Genomic DNA, 22085 nt, shown 5'->3' with positions numbered 1-22085 from the left:
ATATCTTTAGTTTCAGTTTTAATAGAAGCCTTGACATAGATAAAGTCTCCATCCGAATCATACATTTTCTCTATAGTTTTAGTTGAGGCTTCAGTTATAGCCTCATCCAAATCAGAATCAGTGAAACTGCTTCGCAGATCAAACATTTTCACCAATAGATCTTTTTATTTGGGATCGTATGATTGGTGTCTGTATAAACCCTTCTTTGTTTCAAAGGATAAAGTACAGTTGTCGCAAAAGTTCACACTTGTGACATTACTGTTTGTTGAGTGAGACATGGTGTATTTTATTAGGGAAAATTTTGGAAAAAATAATTTTTCGAAAGTGAAAAAATGAAGTGTGATAGGTGTAGAAATAAGCCTTGGAAAGAATGTTGTAATGATTGCAAAGAATTAGAAAATTGTTGTTATAAATGTAAAAATATAGTTAAAGTAAAAAATTATATTAAACATTTGGGAGACCATTATGATAATCCAGATCAATATCTGGCGTGTAATATGTGTAAAGTTTACAAACATATTTCTTTCTTTAGGTTTAGAAATGGAAGATGCAGATTGTGCATCTATCTTAATAGATATAGATATACACATACCAAAGATAGATTCAAGGAATATGCTGAAAGGTTTAATATAAAAGTGTAGTATAGACAAGAAATAATATTTTGTGATGTACATAAGTGAATTTGCAAACGAGCTTATTATTATTCTCTAGAATTGAGCCATTTCATAATTTAATGCTAGACTTACAGTGAATAGGTAGTAGAGGATAAAACAAGAATAGCAACAAGCAGTAAAAATTGGCCCGGTTCGACATGCGCGATTAGCGTTAGGAGAAAGGGTCAAATTTTACTGGTGGTTGGTATCCCTGTTTTATCCACTACATATATATACCCTGTGTTCTATGAGCTCAAGCAAAAGCTTTTTACCGTTGAACTGTGGAATAATGGGGTAGACCTCATCTCCACTATGGGTTGCGAATCGGAAGCTGTCAACTCCCAAATTCAGCAGACAGTTGTCATACAGAAGTCGACCCTGTCACAAAAACATACTTTTCTAACCTTGTTCCTCAATAAGTGCTAATCTTTTATCGAAATTTTAACCTCAAATAATATTGCTGGCAAAAATATGAGCAAGGGGCTCCGTAATGTGCGCTTGCACATAATGTTGCGACCCTGCTCATCCATGTTTCTGTTTTAATTGTCCACCGAAAGAACAGGAGATATCAAACCTTTAATAATTCACTTACTTTTCGAAAATAATTGGTGTTTGACTTTAAAAAATGCTAAAAACTGAAAGTAATAAATGAATTAAACAATGCATTGCCGCATGAAACATATACCATTAAAAAGGCTACGAACTAAAACGAACAACAAAAAAAACATTAATTACGGCAAAAAAGTATCTTTATAAAGAGTCATTACTAAAGTCAAAAACCATCAGATAAAATCTGCTGCACAACAACTTACTTGTGGTTTACTGGCAAAACGGGGCAAAGTTCAAAAATCCATTGAATTTAAAAACAAATAATTGAAAAATCAGAATAACCATTGGATTTTAACCTAGAGAAAGCCACTGAGACCTCTTATTGAAGAGATTACGTCATAAGACTAAGAAATTAAAATAAAGTAGAGGCTAAACCAAAAAAAATAATCAACTTTGGATATCACGATTTACTGAACCCATGAAGATCATTACTTATTGACTGAACAGACTAAATATTTCCACACGAGTCTCAATTCGACATCAATTAAAACTGAAAATAAAGGCACTCTGTCAAAAGACAAAAACGAATCACAAATAAGCTTCAAAATCGAAAACTCACAAATGTTCCCCTAAAACGTGGTGAGTACCATTAAAGGAAATGGTTCAAGTAAGAAATCATCAGTTAAAACATGAAAGAGCTTAATTTTTGCTTTACAAGAATTAAAAGGGGACCTTTCATTGATGAGACTAAGTTACAAATTAATCAGATGAAATAATCAGAATACAGCTTACGACTGCAAAATGAACAACAAATGCCGGCAAAAACCATGAGTTAAACAAATTAACAGAGAAAAATTGAAGTAGCTAAAACATAAGCTATCCATCCACTAAAATCTTTTAAAGTTTGATTGATTCAAAGCCAATTCGATCTTTCATTCTCAATTATTCTCAAACAGATTTTGTAGCAATTATATTAGTCCTGTGGTCTCTTTATGCATTTGTTTTTTGCTTGACATATTTTCCTCTGACCTATTTGTCGTTAAGCCTTTAACAAACAGGATAGACAGCTATCGCTCGTGGGGCATTAGGTAGCTGAACAGCTTTCTTAGAGCCTTACGCGTTACCATTATCTAAGTATGCGATCAACTAAAAGTGTTTTTGAATTTAAATTCATGGTGTCAAGAGCGGTTCTTTAGCTTTAAAAATTGACCCACTTCCCTTAGTCTCAAAGACCTCTCTCCACACACACACACACACACACACGCACACACACACACCCACACACACACACACACACACACCCACACACACACACACACACACACACACACACAAACACACACACACACACACACTAAACCCCTGCCTCAACACTTCCGGTCCATCCTCAACCAGCAGCCCAATTGAAACTCATTCATCCAGCCCTCCCAACCCTTCCCGCACCCTCATCGTTGACCACTCACCAATGCTGGCGTCCCTAATCGCCAGTTAGCTTCTACCGAAACCAACCAACCGCTGGTTGTTTGAGAGCAATTCCACCCACTTAAGAACTTAAGTCGGATATATTTCTAATAACTTGACAAGACTTCAAGAAAAATTACCAAATTTAACCAAATTTTTTTTACAAGTGTTTTTAACCAAAGTATTAAAAATAGATAGCATTGAAATCAAAACCTCAATTACAGTCATTATTATGCCAAAAAAGACCAATGAGACCAGGCATTGATCAGAACAAGTCATGCAGCTACAACAGGAGAAAAATTGTTGGCAACTACAACGTTTAAAAAAACTGCGAGAAAACTATTAGATCCATACGCTCTTTATCCAAAATTTTAGACATATTTAGTAAGTTTTCGAGCAAAAAAGTGGGCTCATAATTCTTCTAATAATGCGGTCTTTCCTCAAAAAAAGAGCGACATATACAAACGAATATATATAATCTGATGTTTTCTTTTTAAAAAACTTTTTTAAAGTCATAAAACGAATATTCAAAACTGTAAACTATTCAACACATCACTTTCTGTTCTCCTAGAAGAAAAAGGGATAAATTCAGAATTCAGAGTTCTGGGTCACAAATTGATAGAAATCAGATTAGAAAAAGGAGTGTTTAAAAAAATTGAAAGAATACAAAGATATAAAGGCCATTAGGCATCAACTCAAAGCATTGGGTAGGTTCAGATAGTCCTGATTAGAAAACCAATGAGATTGTTTAATGAGATTAAGTCAAGTACTACTAAAAGTGCCAAAAAATGCAAAAATTTTTTATGCAATTTCCATAAATGAGTGTTTCCTTGAAAACAAATTATATTTTCAATGGGTTTCGTTTGAACGTACATAAGATCTGTCATTAAAAGAGCATTGATATGAAAATTGACTCGCCTGAATTTGATATGAACTAAAAACAAAAATTTGAAAACATTCTTTAAAAAATAATGGCCAAGTAGTAAAAATACGCGAAGAGGTAAAATTAGCTTTTCAATCGATGCGCGTCTGTCAAACCCAAGGATTTTTTTCAAATCCTACCCTAAGGTTTAATCTAAAATAACAAATTGGCGCAGAAAAATCTAAATTGGGAAAAAAAGTAACGCTACCGTTTAACGAAATCAGGTCAAATTACATCAATGTTCACAAAAGTTCAAACTACAATAAGTGCAAAACAAACGCAATTCAATTAAAAATATTTGAATTTTACAACTGTTTTCTTGAAGGGCTGCCCATTTATACAACTCAAAACTGTCTACGTTGAAATTATTCACCGAGCAAAAAACCATCAACTTTTTTGAGATGATTTTTTGGGATCATGAATTAGCTGAAGAAGCCTGAAATGGATCGAAATATGTTTGAATGAACGTACTTTGACATCTTCCTTGCTTTCAGTTTTTGTCAACAAAAAAGATGTTTATGAGACAAAAATAGCAAGTTTTTAAAGCAGACAAACCCATGGAGTATATCGAAAAAAGAATACCAGATATCCTGTCAGTTCATTTTAATTGCATGGTAGGAAAAAGTTATTTGTTGTCAAGGTTGTTTTTTTTGGATCAATTATCTGATTTGTGACTAAAGTATACCTTTTTTAAAGCGGAGAAGCTACAGCAAGCGACAGTGTGAAATGGTTCTATTCATTCAGACGTTTATTTTATAGCAAGCATCCTTGCCACCAGCATGAAAAACACTCACTACTGGCTCTTGTGAGTCGCTACTATTCGGTTAATTGAGCGCTGCTTTTTCCCTCTGCTCTAACACTGTTCTTTCTGAGTAGGATTTATCTGAGTAGGATTTTTTTATCAGCGTGCTAACGATAAAAACAAACGTCTTAATGAATAGAATCATTTCACATTATGGCCTGCTGTATCTTTTCCGATTCGATGAAAAGTATACTTTAGTGACAAAGCAGATATTTGATCCAAAAAGAACAACATCGATAACAAGTAGCTATTTCCTAAATTGCATTTAAAAAGAACTGACAAGATATTTGGTATGCATTTTCTCGAGGTACATTTTGTGTTTTTGCTGTTTTCAGTACTTAGTATTTTGGTCTCATCTTTTGTTTTCAAATTTTTGGATTGAGAAAAGCACGAGCTCGGTTCGTCTACATAAAACCCGAGGAGGTTTTCCCTCCATGGCCTTTTCCATATGGTTATGGAACTCTGCTGGTTTTGGGTCATAATTTAAAATACCAAGCCACAAATTTACAGAAATCAGAAAAATACAGAGCTATTTTAAACATATTGAAAAAAATTTAAAAACTAAAACAGCCAATAGGCATCAGCTCAACATTAGATAGGTTAAGGTTTTCCTGATTAGAAAACCAACTAGAAAATGTTTAAAAAACAGCGGCGAAGTAAAAAAAAATACGCGGAGAGACGAAAACTAATTTTCTATTGATGCGCGTCTGTTAAACGCAAGGATTTTGTTTTCAAATCTTATCATAATGCGTAATCTGAAATAACAAATTTGCAAAAAAAATTCTTAAATTGGACAAAAGTAGCGCTACCATTTAACAAAATCAGCCCAATTTACATCAATGTTCACAAAAGTTCAAACTACATAAAATGCAAATCAAACGCAATTCAATTAAAATCTTTTAATTTTAAAACTGTACTCTTGAAGGGCTTCCCATTTATACAAATAACAATTCTCTACGTTGAAATTATTGACCGAACAAAAAACCATCAACTGTTTTGAGATGAAATTTTTGGGACCATGAGTTAGCTGGAGAAGCCTGAAATGGATCGAAATGTGTTTGAATGAAGTTGCTGTGACATCTTCCGTGTTTTCAGTTTCTCTCAACATAAAAGAAATTGTTTTTACGATCAAATGGCTAAGTTGATTTCTTTTTATGTAATTTCAACTGATTTGTTATACAATAGAAACCGTTAGGATGACGGAGGGGGGATGATGTTCACAGGGTGGGGAATGTGGAAAGCAGGGGTTGAAATTGTGGGTTAGGTTCGGAAAGAGCTGATAACTTTCCCTCGCATTATAAAAAATGTCTCCAAAACAGTTTCGATGAATTAGATACTTAGAAACTAGTAAGCAGTAGGGCTCTAAGAGACATTCGGGCGTTACCTGGTTACCCCGTTTTGAGGCCAAAAAGTCAAAGGGGTCGGACTAAAAGTTAGTAAAGCAAAAAGTTGCTTAAGATCCGATGAACTAATATGGTCGCTCTTAACTTGCATGCTGCCACAAATAGAGAGTATGAACTATTTATTTGTTTTCGATGTTTTTGAAAACTAAATTTTTTTGAACCGGGAATAACAAACATAATGACTTGAAAGATGTAAGGCGGTTGTGATTTTGGGGACTTTGGATTAATATCCTAAGAAATAAACTTAGCTCCCAATTTTACTCTTCTATTATTTTAGAACTGAATTTAGTCTAAAAATATTAGGATCTGACTGTTCTGGTATACAAAAAAACTTACTTATAATGAAGACAGATTAAAAGTGCTCACTACAACACTAATCATTGTCTTTGTATCTTGAAACGTCCTCTCAATTATACATCAGTCAACGAAAAAAAGAGCAGGTGCTTTGTTATTTTGTTGAAGCTACAAGTCGTTGGCACTCAACGAAAAATTTCTGCAGTTGGCTGAATTTTTTTTCATTCTGTTCTAGACATGAAGACAATTAATTTGTAAAATGCACGGCAGCTTCAGATGCCGAGTTGAATACTGTGTAAAAAACATTCCAATTTATCATAGGCTGACACCAAATTATCTGAGTGGAATTTATCATACCCACGAACGATCTATTCGCAGTAGAGGTAGATGCACGTTGAAATAAACATTGAAATATTACAATAGAAACTTTAACAATTAAGAGCTGTTAACTGAATCTGCTTTCATGAATGTCGGAATGAATTTATACGGTGTTTAAAATGAAAAAGAAGATTCTTTTAAATATAAAATTTGATGAACAATAATTGAAGCGGTATCTTTGGTAAATTTGAGACGCACAACACAATTCCGAACTGGTTGCACAGTGTTGCGGTCGGACATTTGAATCTCAAAAAATATATTTACGATTTAGTTCATTCTTTTTTCATATGCTATATTGCAGAATAGTGCTAGTCACTGCCAAGTTTGATCAAATTTGAATCATCAGTGTGAGAGCTATATTCATTTGAAAATTTTCCCCCTGTATCACGATTGCTTATAGAATTTAAAAGGTAGCCCTACTTCACTTCTTTGAGATAGAACCCTCTTTTCCACTCACAATGTTTATCTCACAAATATCTATCGACTCCTAAAATTTGGTTTTGATATCTTTTTTAGTTTCTGAATTATTGTCAAAAAACCGTATATTTTAGCCCCAATTTGGACATAGCTGAAAAAGTGAAGATTTTCTAATTGTTTCATATTACTTTATTGTACTTGTATATTAATTGTGTACTCAATTTTATGATAGTAAAGTGCTATTTGATCTGTTTCAATAATATTTGGTCATTTTACGCAAACTTTCCTCACATAATTGCTAGTTTTAAATTTATTCAAGTAATAGTGTTTCCTGTACGAAAGCTTGTATTTGATTAAGAAAAACGAAAATGCAGTTAACTTAAAAGAAGACTCTATTGAACCTTACAAAAAAAGCTCTGAAGTCTATTTAACATTTATAAATATGATTTGTTTTCACTTTCATTGATATTTAGTTAACATATATCCCTTTAAAAATTACGCACGCTTTGTTTAACTTTGTATTTTATGCATTTAAAAATAGTTTTGGACAATTAGACAACAATTTAACCGTCTCATAATACAGTCCTTTCTATCTTTTCTACTTTGAGAGAGAAATTGACAACGCGAACAGACGGCCTTAAAACTTAGTTGAATATTATATTGATAACTTAAGATAGGCTCAAACACTCGATCCGCCGGCCCGGACAACCTCGAAAATGTTTCGAAGAAAGCAACAAAGTCCCTCTGGAGTCCGTAGTGGTGGTATATCTCATCAGTCAACTGATTTCAAAATGGAGGAAGATGTGGAATATCATTATCAGATTGGCGAGGAAGTAGAGAAAAAACTTAGTGATCTTCAAATAAGAAGAGAAGAACTCAGAGGACAACTTGCCTCTAAACAAAGTAGAGCAGCGAGCATCAAAACCAATCTTGACAAATATCTTGCCCTCGACGAGAGAATAGTTGAAGAGATGAAATATTACAGCAAAGACGTCTCATCAAAGCACAAGGCAGATCTGCAGGAGAAACAAAGACATTTGTGACTAAAAAGAAAAGAACTTCTGGCATTGTGGGACCAGAAGAAGTCAACGGAGACGGCAAAATCAGTGAGCTTTGACAAAAAAGCAACAGCTTCATTCGTTTCATCAGTAAATGGAGCCCAGGAGGAAACAGAACAAAATACTGAGACAATTCAGAACACCAGCTCAACTGAGATACAAACCAATCAGCCAAAGTCGAAAGATTTTTTGGACCATGTTTCAACGGAAGAAGCTTTGAAACACAAAAAACAAACGCGAGCTGAAAAAAAAGCAAGTGCAACTGATGCTTGAATATCAGATGCAGAAATTGAAAATTGAACAGGAAAAATGAACTCGAGAGACTGACGAGCAATTGAGACAACTCGAGGAGCAGAAAACAATCGAAAGGTTGAAACTCGACATTGACATCGACGAAGAGGACGACATTTATCCTGAAAATTCGGAAAAACTTGCTTGCCGCCAGATTGTGGAGACTTCCTGGGCAATATCAGCGTCAGTGACGATGAAGACTATTTGGGCGAAAGCAGAAAACTTATTAAAAAGCAGAAAGCATAATCAAGCATACAATCAAGAAATTGCAAAAGATATTGCAGGCTCACCTCAGCGGAAATACAGTAACAGCTGATTTAGGTCACTGATGTCACAAGGCAAGTCTTGGAGAGCCGGTGTTTTTGGCAGTGCTCCAGTCAGACACTTTCCGGTAACGGTGAGCTCAAACCGAGGCCAGTATAGTAAATTTTGGATTTCCGATACTTCGCAATCAGGTCCAAAACACGGCTTTAATGAGACTGATATGTACACTGTAGATTCCGCAGTTAATTGCATTTTACCAAATTTTAATCTAAAAGGATATAAGGAGATCCCCTCGATTTGCCAGAAGGGAGTGGCATGTTTCTGTCGTCAGTCGATCGTAGTACTATATGAGACGACAAAAAATGACGCATTTACAAAAGCTGTTAACTTGGCTGACGAAAAAGGCACTGAATGGTATGGGTTATTCGGGCGTTATGTACGACACGCCTTGGAAAACGCTTGAGCGCAATTTCGGTCAATCGCACTTAATAATAGGATCGCAATTGTGTAAATTTCAAAATCACCCACAATTACGGCAAAAAGATAGTGCGAGTTTTGTTTTTTTTTGTGTTGACACAGTCGGAAACTTTGCAAACGTTCTGCAACAATTCAGTTTCAGCAGCGATTCATTTTCATCAAGTAATCTAGATATGATAGTTAATAAACTACCAGCAGATACAAAACGGCACAATACCGGCACACATTGAAACCGCGTCGCATAGGTCGAAGCTGCCAAATCTGATTGAATTGAACAAATGGCTAGAAAAAAAACTTAAGTTCAAGAGCGAATGAAAACTGCAGCAACAAAGCAGTTTCCAGAGAGTTCGTATAGAGGAAAACAAAATAGCGTCAGATCAAGTAGAGATCAACCATAAAACTCCACTTTTACTAACGATAGAGAGACAAGATTTCAGTGACGCCCTCTCGATGACGGAGATCATCCACTTTGAAAGTGTGAAAATTCAAAAAAACTCTCTATCACGAATGGGTCAGAAGCAGTGAAACAAGCTAACCTCTGTTTCAAGTGCCTGACGGGAAAGCATCGCGCCAGAGATTGCAAATCTAAGCTCAAACGCGGAATAGACGGATGTGAAGGAAATCACAACCGCATGTTACACAACAGACCGACTGTGACATACGAGGTAATCCAGTCACCAGATCAAACAAGTGAAACCAACATTGCAAATGAGACAACTTGGTCAGTCAAAGGTCTTTTTCAAAGCTGAAGACTGGAGTTTTGTCGAAACTAAAGCTGTTTGCGAGACCGCTTTCTCTTAAACTTGGATAGACGAAGAATTGATACAATCTCTATACATTGAAGGACGAAATACGTCGATATCAGTGACTGGAATTTACGGAACGAAATCAATCGACTGTTTGAAGGTACTGGTCAAAATTGGGCCGGCAATCAAATTAGCGACACGATAAAAAAAAATAACCAGTAGTTATAAATATCGTGTAGTGGGAACATCGGTTTACAATGTTATTGAGCTAAGTGAACGCTGTCTTCATTTATCGTGCATAAGACTGAGAAGAATCCACTTGAAAGATAAAAAAAGTGAGTCTTGGTCAAGATGCTTAGTTCCTAATAAGACCTTTAGAGTACAAAATATTGTGGAAATAATTCTGCATGGGCAGTAAAAGTTCCACCTGGCTGTACGCTAAGTTGTCCACTGCCAAATAGTGAAAAGACAGAGAGCAGTTTCCTGAGCAACGATAGCCAAGAGAATTAAGAGCTTACAGAAATTTTGAGAAGGTGGTGGAAATTGAATCCTACGGCACATCATTTCAAGTACACGGCAGAACACGTGAAGATAAAAAGTCTCTTGAAATACAAGAGAAAACAACGTTAAAGTTAATAGCGCGTTTCAAAGTTCAAATGCTTTTTACGGGAAGAGAACAGAAATTTGATTAATATTTCTTCAGCCCTCGTACAATTACGATCGCTCGAAAAAAAATTAGCGAAAAAAGAGTCTTTAAAATTGAAGTACAGTGATTCAATAGAAAAGGATTTAAGCAATAGGTTACAACTATTTGTTTCAGAAGGGTGAGCTTGCACGTCATAATGTTTGGTATCTGCCTCGTCCTCAAGTTGTAAACCACATAAAACCAGAGAAAGTAAGAGTAGTTTGCAATGCTGCGAAATGGTTTCAAGAATACCCCCTGAGCGACATTTTCATGAAAGATCGTTTGCAAAATCTGATTGGAATCTTGTTCAGATTTCGAGAAAACCGTGCTGCGCTAACTGCAGATTTTGAAGAAATTTTTTGCAAATTCAAGTGCCTGAAAAAAGACGCTACCTCAGGTTTCTGCGGACAGATAAAGACGGTAAACTGGTGCCGTACCAGTACAACCGGCATTTTTTTGGAGCTGAGTCAACTTTTGCAAACTATGACCTGCAGCAAAACTGTTTAGAATAGAAAAACCTATTGCATCGCAAGTAGTGACGGATAATTTTCATGTGGATGATATGCTTCTCTTGGTTCACACAACTGAACAAGCGTCTGAAGTAATGCATGAACTGAAATCATTGCTAGCAACAGGAGGCTTCAACCTCACGATATGGTTTTCTAATTTCGAAAAAAATATGTTGAAACAGTGTAATTACACATAGAAATCGAAGACTAACCTAAAGTCTTGGGACTTGAGTGGGTAGCAAGCGATGATCTGTTAACTGTTCGAAAGGACCAATAATTCCTGCAGAAAATGAATTGGACGCGAAGATCGGTTTTGTTAACTGTGTCGCAAGTGCCAGGGTTTAATGGCACCATTTGTCAATCGAGGAAGGGTGTTAATGAAACGAATCTGACAGACAAAAGTTCAAAGGTACAACGCCAACAGGGCGGTCTTAAAAATTAGTTGAATACTGTATTGATAAACTAAGAATGTACAGTCCACTCCCATAGGGGATCAACAACGTTGGAGGAATGAAAAATATTGAAAATAACAAAAAGCGCAATATTAGCGCAATTGTAGTTTAAGAACATTAGAACTGTTTTTTGAACAAACGGTTGATGATTTTTTTTGATAATTTTTAAACGGTAGTCAATAATTGCAGGCAAAATTTTGTACCCGATTTATAAGTTTTTGTTACGATAAGACCTTTGAAGGACATGCGGCATAATAAAATCCAAAACAAACATCGGAATTATTCAACCAACAATTGATGAATTTTTGGATGAACGCAAAAAAGTGTAATTGTTCTAGACATGAACAAATTCATCAACGATTCGTGAGTAGACATAGCGAAAATTGTTCCACTTAATTGCATCATGACACTATGCACTTTAATTATTTATGGAACACCAAATATAGAACACAAACTTTGAACGAAGACCAAACTCCTTTTGGATCTTTTCCATTTGCCCCCCCCCCCCCCCAGATAAGTGGGTGCATACTATTTGCAACGCCCACACGTGCAATATTTTTATATAATGATTTATTAAGTAAAGAGTTGTGGTCTATAATTGGGGTGTTCATAGTATACTGAGGGGCACAAACGGAAAGGTTCGCTCGTTTTGTATGCTTGAAAGGTTAATCGAACTGATTTTTGACGATATTTCAACCGAATTTCCTCAGCTACCTCGGGGCTTGGTAATTTCTACGGCTCATTGAAACTCAAGTGTTTAATAGATACAATTGGCGAGAAGAAGAAATGACGTTTCGTTATGTCCCTTTCAAATGATAAAAGAATCTTAATTGAAATGAACCATGAGCTGTCCTGTCCCTCTTAACAAATTGGACGTATAATGACGGTTTTCTTTATTGCAAATTAATTGTTCCCAGAGGATCTGAAAAGATGCCATGTCAGTCAACTTTCTAACAAGAATGACAAGGAAGTCTCTTATTGGCCGAAATCTGTAACGTGTGTTTTAGCAAACGTCTTTGATGGCGTCCTTTGTTGTAAGTTAGACGTTTATTTACACAACAAAAAATTCCATTCGGAAACTCGATTTGGATTTCAATGCAAAATATCGAAAAAAGATGCGCTTGTTTTTTGTGCCGAGGAGATAAGAAGTAAAGCAGACAACAAATATTATGCAACATCTTTGCGTGAACTTCGAATGCTTTCAAATTTATTCTTCAGGTTTTGATCAACAAATTGATATAAATTAAGATTTGGCGATAAGGCTATCAAACCTTTAAAAAACGACCTCATGAGCAGAATTCAAAGGAATGTTGGTATTCGTTCGGATTCATGTTGATCTCGGCTTATTGCAAGGGCCATTTTTGGACGGCCCTTTTATAATGAGAAATCAATTATCTTCTCAATTATTGTTACGTTTGCACAATACGCGGATGATACATCATTTGTATCGTCAACTGACAATCTGGACAAAGATATTTAGCAAAAATTCCTCTATCGCATAAGTTTTTCTTCAAAACTAAAATTGCATCACGTTTTTTCAAGACATGCTATTTCACAGAGCTTGCAGCGTTCACAATTATCTACATTCCTTCAACAAAAAAGGTTCTGAAGAGATGAAAATACTTCATCTGTAAATAGAAAGCTACATTTTTTCTCTGGTTTTGTATTAAAAATCCTCGTATAGTATCGTACGGTAAACTTTCACATCAATTTCCTCAACTCAAATGAAGGTGCTAAATTGTTTGAGTACACTATAATGATTTCTTATTTGTCTTTTATAATACACTCCTCTCAGATTTAATCATAATCATTATTTTCATGGGCTAATTCAATCTTCTTTTTTTACTGAGACCAGCAAAAAAAATAAAATAGTAAAACTGTGATAACGGACGTTTCATCCGTTTGGTTGCCTCAATGTGCCTGGTTAATCGTAAGTATGGAGTTACTGAGATGTAAGATTGAAGCCAGTTTTCAACACGGCAAAAATTTGCATGATTGATTGAATTTGCCCTAATATTGACTGATATTTCTTCTTTTTTACAGATAGTATTCTAACAGATTTAATGACTGCATTTGAAAATGAGGCTGTTTCGATTGTATCAATTTGCCAATTGTTTTCTGCCGATTTAGTTTTGTCATAAAAAGAACATGGTTTAACTATTCTGTTTTTGGCTCTAATAGATTGATTAAATGTTATAACCCCAGCTCGAAATGATCTTTCACGTACACTTCATCTTTTTGTCATTCGGCTTTAAAGATAATTAAATGCGAATTTTTGATTTCGGAAGCTTTGCTTTCATCATTGGTATAATCCCGGCTTCACTCCCTGCGTTAGAAACTGGAGGTCTATTGCTGAATCCGTCTAACATTTTGGAAACTGAAAACGCCTTAAATTTTCACTGAGCCAAAGTTTGTTTTCCAGGTTTTACGTTCTATTGATTCTTTGTAGCGTTTGTTTCTGTCTATATGGCACGCTCCCGTTTCGTTAGAACTTGACGATCTTTCCTCAATACAAATATATATAATTTTCTGATCACTTCTCTTTTTTGCAAGCTTATTTCTTATTGGAAGCTTTATTTTTTCACCTCAAATTAACTACGCTCTTGCTTGAGTTCTGAAGAGCTTGCCGTTAACTCAAATTTGGTTTGATTTTCAATGATCCTATTATTATTACAAATAAAAGACGAACCCAAAAGCCGGCGTCTTTTTATTCACTGCTTAAAAGATTTTGAAGAGAATGCAGGAGACATAGATATGGAAGTAAACATGAGTCAGCGCCGATGGGTTCGACATTGATTGCACCAAAAAAGGTATACTGGACAGCTCATAACGATTGGAAGACATCCGGCATTCTAGTGGACACTGGTTGCACAGACCACATATCGACAAACATCAATGCTTTCTTGGACTTTATGCCCATGCTTAGTGGTCAGAAATCCCATTACTGAGGCTTCAAGAGTGGTGGGCAGAGGCTGTGTGAGGATCAGCATACGTTTAATTAAGAGGAATTCCAATCAGAACTCAAGGATATTATGTGTGTGCCCTCTTTTTTATTGTGTACAGTTTTTGTAATCTAATTCAAATATTAATATATATTTTTTAAATAAAATTGATAAATTCATATAATGTGTACCATTCTTAAAAAAATCCTATCGGCCTTAAAATACCCTAAAAATATTAATATAGTTTTTTTTTATAAAATTGGTAAATTCATAAAAAGTTTACTATTCTTAAAAGCTCCTATCGGCCTCAAAAGACATAGTTTCAGTTTAAAAAAACTCCTGCGTGAAACCCTGAAAGGAGACCACGTAAAAGTAACTCGAAAAATTAGTTTATTTTACTTAACCCACTGCATTCAAGAGTTCAAGATGGGTTCCTGATAGCACAGACGATTGTTTGTCTAAATTGAGCCGATGTGGTCTAGAGTTCACAAGAGACAAGTGGACGATCTCTACGATATAAGAAAAGCGTAAAAATTGGCTAATATCACAAGAAATCCAGCTGCAGGAGTGGCAGAAACCCAAACAGAGGAGAAACTGGAGAGATTTTTACAGATGTGGGACATTTTTCAGGGTAGGATATCGGTTTCAGGGTTCCGATTTTGTGTTTTCTTCACAAATCAGTGCACGATGTTTGTGCATATGAATTTGCTTAGGGCAAAGTTTCTTCTCATTGTTGTGAGACCTAAGACCTGAGAGGTCATACCAAAAAAAAACACAGCGGAAAAGATTAGCTGATAATTTTGTATCAGGAGAAGAAAACCACCTGCAGGGCTATTGCAAGCTACAAAAAGAGGGCCAAGCTTTTGATTAAAAAATTGTTTATTTATCGTTGCACATTCGTAACAAGGAAAAGAGAAAGAAGTCAGCAAAATTGAGCCCAAGGCAGAGGTAGGAATATTCTGGGTTATACTGAGAATGACATCGGATAAATCGTGTACATACCTAAATCAATCAAGGTGAGAGAAATTCAAGATGTGATCATCAAGGAATCTGATGTGGGCACAAAATCTGACAACACAGAGATCTACTAGAAGGGGGTCAATTGAAAAGGTAAACTGGCAGCCAGATGATGTTCATCCAGGCAAAGACAAGAGAGAGAGAGAGAGAGAGAGAGAGAGAGAGAAGGAGAAAGAGAGAGAGAGAGAGAGAGAGAGGAAGGAGAGAGACAGGGATCATCCACTGCCATAAAGGATGAGTAAAATCTTGCTTTGACTGACGGTTACACTGTGGAAACCCAGAGTCTGTGAAACCAAGCAAGGTGAGGATTGGGACCAGTAACACCGGGCAATGGACGCACTCCAAGACAACAAGCCTTGGGATATAGTCAGGCCACCCAAAGAGAGAGAGAGAGAGAGAGAGAGAGAGAAAGAAAGAATGAGAGAGAGAGAGAGAGAGAGAGAGAGAGAGAGAGAGACGTAATAACCGTAACATGAGCATACAAAGTATTGGTACTCAGTGATCCAGGAAAAAAGACACAAAGCACGTAATGCGATAAAAAATTTCAAACAAAACTCGAATAATATGAAACTTTTAAGACTATCGTTAAGGTACAGACATTCAAGATTCTATTTCACCAATCAGCAAAGCACGGCCAAGTGATTCAGCAGTTTGTTGTCAAAACGGCTTGTCAGAATAGAGGAAGAGGTTATCTGGAAGAAACACAAAAATTTGCAAAATTTGGTTGAAAAAAGGTTGATATATCGACTGAAAAGGAATCAATTTAAGATTTGAATCAATTTAAGGTTAAAGTGAATCAATTTAAGGTTTGATTGAATGAGCACGGACAAATTGGTCACACTTTCATTATGGTCTGATTTGACGACATCATGGCAGTAATCAGTAGAAAAGCAGTGATGACAAATGGTAAGCAAGCCCTAGATGCAACTGTTAACATAGAAGAAAGGGAGAGAAAACACTGGTTTCTGTGCCTTATATTCAGATGACAAGAAGGCAAATTCACAATCCACCAACGACGTTGCCTATGAAAAATGCTTGAGCGTTTTCAAATAAATGATTGCAAACGGTCTAGAATTTCAGTTGACTTGAACTTAAGAGTTCAGTCAGTAGTGCGTCAAAGTATGGTATCATGGAATCCTCAGAAATCTGATTGGATCACTTCCTTACTTCTTGGCAAAACATGAAAGGCCAGATATCAATTTCACATTAAAAAATTTGTCCAGACACAAGTATGCACACACAGAAAAACAATGCCGTTATGTAAAGTGGTTATTACGATATCCGCAACATTCAAGACAAATGAATTAAATCATTGCAAAACTGCTAGTTATAAATGAGTTGACGTACACTAATCAAGGGAGGTAAATGGAAGGAAATTAACAAGGGGCTACTAATTCACGCTCAGCAGATGTGGCACAACACTCAGCTGATATGCCATGAGTCAGGCAAGAGAGTTTTTTTTATCGAAAGCAGATAATTGGCGCATTTCAGCCACAGTTTAGAAAACAGTGTACCTAAAACAAATTCTGGAAGATTTTGTCATTGAAAGATCATCCAATAGCAATTGGCGAGGATAACCAGAGTAGCATCAGGCTTTGTCAAAAACCCGTCTTGATGCAAAATTTCTCTTCCTTCGTGACAAGGCAGACGATGGGAAATTTTCATTAATTACGTTCCTGCTGAGGGAATGGCAGAAGACATCCTCAAGCAATTTTTATCCGTATCAAAAAAGGAATGTTTTCAGACGTGCCTTGATGGGAACAAACTCTACGGAATCAGCTCAAGTGCAAGTGAAGCTTTGATCCTTTGGTTCAGACTAAAACTCTGAACAAAGTTAGAAATATCAGAAGGATAGGTTGCCAGTTTAATCAAACAAGGAATAATTGATTTAGTTAAGTAGATTGATATAAATGAATGTTCATGAAATAGTGTGTAGAATCAATACTCGAATCGAACTGTTTAATCAAGATATATACTATTTGCGTGAGACTGTTTGATGTAAAATACTCTCAGTATGTATTGAAAGAATATCAATACTTCTGAAGTGTGAAATAATCCATTGAAAAGCGCCATTGCATACTATTTTTGTTATCCCTTGCAAAAAATTTCTAGGAAATTTTAAAAAACAAATCATTTTTGGAAAACCTTTAGAAACCCAAAATAAATCATGATTCTAACATCTTGACTATTATTCATCTAAAATTGGCTATAAACAGTACAGCTGATTTGAGAGCCGTTTCCATCTCACACATCCAAATCCCAATCTTGATCTATTAATCAGATCTCTGCTGTAAATCTTTAATGTAAAACTCAATTTGTTATTCTCATATTCTTGTACATTCATTTTCCAGCTTAATTAAATTCGCTTTCACTCCATTTGAAAATGATATAACTTTGTATACCAAAACATAAACCAACTGGTAGTACCTCGAACCTTTGTTTGTTTCTAATAAAGGAGCTTAACTGTCATTCGCAAAAGGACACAATTTTTCTGATTTGGGTTTTCCGATGTGGATATCATTGTTTCTTAACACACAGTTAACTTCCTAAGATAACATGCTCTGATGATGGGAATATTCTTGTAGTTTTATTCGTAGATCCATTCAAGGAGGATTATTTTTTGGGTATCTTTGAGATTTATTGGATGATTTGGTATTGAAACACGTACGTGCAAATTTTAGAATGCCAGATATTAACTGTGCCAGACTTTGGAATGCCAGAACTTCCCTCATACAGTGCCAGATTTTAAATTACTCAAACAAATGAAAACGTGTTTCTATTTGAAAAAATATGTGCAGTTGTTGAAGAGATCCTAACTAAATGAGCACGTGTCAATCGGGATCTCTTCCAATTTTACTACCCACCCAACCCCCTTAACTTGGCGAATGCATATTATTTGCAACCACGACCCACATGCCTTATTTTAACGATGATTTACTATGTAATGGCACGTGCTTTTTTTTGGGGGGATGCATAGCATAGAAGAACCGTCGATCAAAATTCCATAGAATTCTGGATCTAAAACTTTTTTCACTTTTGTCATGAAAAGAAAGATTTTCATAGAGAGTTTCATCAGGAATAGAAAGACTCATTTTCTGCAAAAGTCAGTTTCCTGTTTTGTCTGCAGAATTAGCATCTATTCTCTTCCCTCAAGTCACATATAACCTAACTTCCAATATGGTGAGTAGTAAATAAATACTGTCTCAATAGCTATCCTCCGATACTTAAACATGGGATAATAGGGAGTTATCCTAGACGCATATTTATTAAAGGGATTAGATGAATATTGTATCGTTTTTAAACTTTTTTTTGCGTCATGACAACACAAGCGACGGTTGATTTGAAAGCTATTCTTGAAATTTAAAATGAATTGGAAAAGGATTTTTCTCAATACAGTGAAAGGTTTCTTTAGTTCTTGGCAACCAAGTCAGTACTTAGATCTTGATCTTGATTTGGACATTGCGATGAAAATGAGACCCTATGGTGGACTGATTAGTCTTAATAAATTTTTTCTGGACATCTGGACAATTATTTCAAGTCTAGACAAGTATTTTAATTTTGAGGTTGTTATGTAAAAATTTTTAAAAGCAATTTATTCATTTTGGTAGAATGTTGAAATCACGACCAGTTGTTCTTGATTTCGAAGGCTTTCAAAATAGAAAATTTGGTTCGATTATCAAAGAACTAGCTGTTTCGACGGAAAAATGTTGCGATACTGTATCATTTTTACCCACAACTTCATTCAACATAGTCTCTTTGAGTGAGAGACGATCATTTTACACATAATAATATATGCAACAAATTTTTGATGGCATAGCACTTCGATTCCCTTTGGCAGCTTTTTATGCGAAAGGAACAGAAAAAACAGAAACCTTTCAGAATTTTTTCGAAAGAGACGTTTTCAATCTAGAGATTTTTTATGTCCGAAAATTAAAAACTCGACAATGTTCCGCGAAAGACCAGTCTGTTATTTTCAAGGTTTAAGCAGCCGTAGCCGACAGAGAAATAAACACTGTGCCAGAAAAAAACTACACTTTTTTTACATGTGGCTGATGAATGAATCGACAGTCCGAGAAGGCAGCACCTTCTCTTTTTCAAGTGAACTTGTATCTAAACATAGCGGTTAACAGTTGTATAACGAATGAAAATCAGTTGACAGTTGCATTTGTCCGAGAGTAAACAGTTGATAGTCTTAGTCAAACTGTTATGAGGAAAAAACGAAATGTCTAAACCGGAGCTGAAATAGAGGCTATCAAGAAGTACCTTTCCCCTTTTGTAGTAATTTCAATTGTATCATGTCTTTGAAAGAGAAAATGCACAATTTAAAACTAAATTCTCTACCTATTACGAAGCGTGCAGTACCATACCAGTATTGATGTCACTGACAAAAAAGAGCCTTCCAGCTCAATTAATACAACGAATTGACAAGAACAACGCAGAGTCAATTGTTTTCAGAGACAAAACTGACAGAGTAAATGCGAACTACACAACTACTTTGATCAGTGATAACCAAAACTCAGAGTTTGTAATTTAGGAAATTTATATAATGAAATATCAAAATTCAACTCAATTTTTAAAGTATAATTGAAATGAGCAAATCAGAGGATCAGTTAGGTACAGCCGGTGCGATAACTAACTTAGTTTTTGATGAGAATAACCAGGGAAGACGATCTTGGAGGTTTTGTATTTCAAGTACACCTCATTCACAAGTTGTATTTTTTCAATAGTTTTCATAATATTTTTTCTCCTAACTGTTTCACCAGCTTCAATGTGAAGAGTCTACACTTTGGTTTCTCTTTTTTCTTGTACAGTTGGATACCCTCATTCCAACCCAAAGTTATGAAAAAAATCATTGCAATAACTGACCGATGTTTATAGCCGTTTGCGGTCCGTCGTGTTGTAGAAAAACAGAGCTTATTTTCAGAATGTAGCGCAAAACGACAAAACAAAATTTATGACGATTTGCTGAATGATGTCAACGGTAACGTTCACGCCAAAAAACATTGATACAACGCCTTGAAAAATCATTTATAAGAACTTTTATCTAAACAAACAAGTTTCATAAATGAGAGACAGATTTTTGCTAAAAACACGTCTCGGTTTGAAGGTAATGCTATCTCGTGTTATCTTCATCTAAAAAAGTGATAATGCATACTGAACAATTTAAATTCCAAAGAAATGTTCATGTCAATACAACGATCAAAAAATGAAATTAATCATATCGCTGTCTATAAACAGAAAGCCACTCAATTGTCTCTCGTTCAAACAAACAGAAATCGGAAAAAAGTCACAACGAGGATGGATGGAGGAGACCAGACAGAACCCAGCAAAAATTTTGAAACAGATCATGAGGGAAAAAAGGAGCCCATGAGTGATGACAGTGAAATTGAAACTTCATTAAAAAAAAGCACAACTACAACTTTGCAGTCAATAATGAGAGATTTGATAGTGTTGGTGAGAAAAAAATCGAAAGAGCAAAGATCATTTTCAAGAAGATACTAGTATCGTCGACTGTATCCAATGAAGATCCAGGTGGCATCATTTGTATTGATAACCAATCACTTGGTTGATAAGCGTCAACTTTTTTTGTATAATACACAGCAGTCAACAAAAAAAATGATTTTCAAAAAAGTTCTAGATCATTATTAGCTCTCGAACTTCCACTTCATCTAGTTTCAAATACTTATGACACCAAACTGATCGTAGAAGCATCTGAAAACGAAGACTTTAATTTTGCAAGCCCACGGAAGTCAATCAGGAAACGGTTATCAAGTTACCGACCAAACAGAAAAGACAGAAAAAGGCACAAGAAAAGAGACGGCAGAAGACGAGACCAGACGAGTAAGCAATAGTCTTACTTTCTCTGAGAAAAATACGTTTGACCAACTGTGTTTGAAGGGACCTGCAGCGTTTGGAAACCCAGCGCGATTACAACCCCAAAGCAATTTGTCATTTGGTAAAGTTGAGTCGTATTTGGAAACCATGCCATCTTTTTCAAAAAATCGCTCAATTTTTTTACGAGTTACTCGACTTAAAGCAAGAGTAAAACACATAAATAAAATTTGAACCGTTGAGTTGGCTTATATGTGGACAAAATAGCAAAATACAACAGAGTTTTAAATTTTTATTGGTTGCGGTCGACTATCTTTCCAGATACCTTCGTGTAGCCCTTAAAAACAAAGTATGCAACGAAAACTGCCTCATCCAACCATTTCTACAGCACTTTCAGCGAAAAAAAGTCGCATTCGCCGAGCGAAACATTTGATCACTAAAAAACATTATCTACAAGTATCTTGAAGAAAAGTGGGCATACTAATACATAGAAAAACTGGATCAATTTTTAAAAGACTATAAATTCGCGGGTTAACCAAAAAACCAAACTTGCTCCAAATAAAATCACTAAAAATGATGTTCCAGGACTTTTCATCTTGAGCGCTCAAACAAACAAGTCTCAGGGAGCCAAATTTTACTTTGCAGATTTTGTTAGAGTTGTCAGAAAGGACGAAGCCTTCGGGAAATGATATAAACAATCTTTCACCAACGAAATTTTTGTAGTAGAAAACTTACCAAACTTCAACCCATCAACGAAATCTTTTATTGATGCACGCGGTAAAAAATTGAAGGTAAATTTTATCAACCACAGTTACAGTTGGTCCGTGTTCAGAAAAATGAGTGAAAATTGTTGAGATCTCTCGTCCATTTAACAGGAAAAACTGTCTATCATGACAGGAACTTATATCTCAGTGAATGTATGCTAACTACCAT

The 22085-nt window shown here is 35.5% G+C and overlaps 1 protein-coding gene across 1 annotated transcript in view; it reads right to left on the bottom strand.

The window, feature by feature from the left end:
* Positions 1-869: 869 nt before the first annotated feature.
* The window catches only part of LOC142336625 (uncharacterized), a 47643-nt gene continuing 26427 nt past the window's right edge, over positions 870-22085 (bottom strand). Inside the window, exon 5 of the mRNA XM_075385535.1 lies at positions 870-1031. Coding sequence (XP_075241650.1) covers positions 870-1031 — 162 coding nt within the window. The remainder of the gene's footprint in view (positions 1032-22085) is intronic.

This window comes from Convolutriloba macropyga, chromosome 3 (genome assembly GCF_964194025.1).
Source record: "Convolutriloba macropyga chromosome 3, txConMacr16.3, whole genome shotgun sequence".
NCBI classification, from domain to species: Eukaryota; Metazoa; Xenacoelomorpha; order Acoela; family Convolutidae; genus Convolutriloba; species Convolutriloba macropyga.
This window is presented reverse-complemented; position numbering and strand designations above follow the sequence as displayed.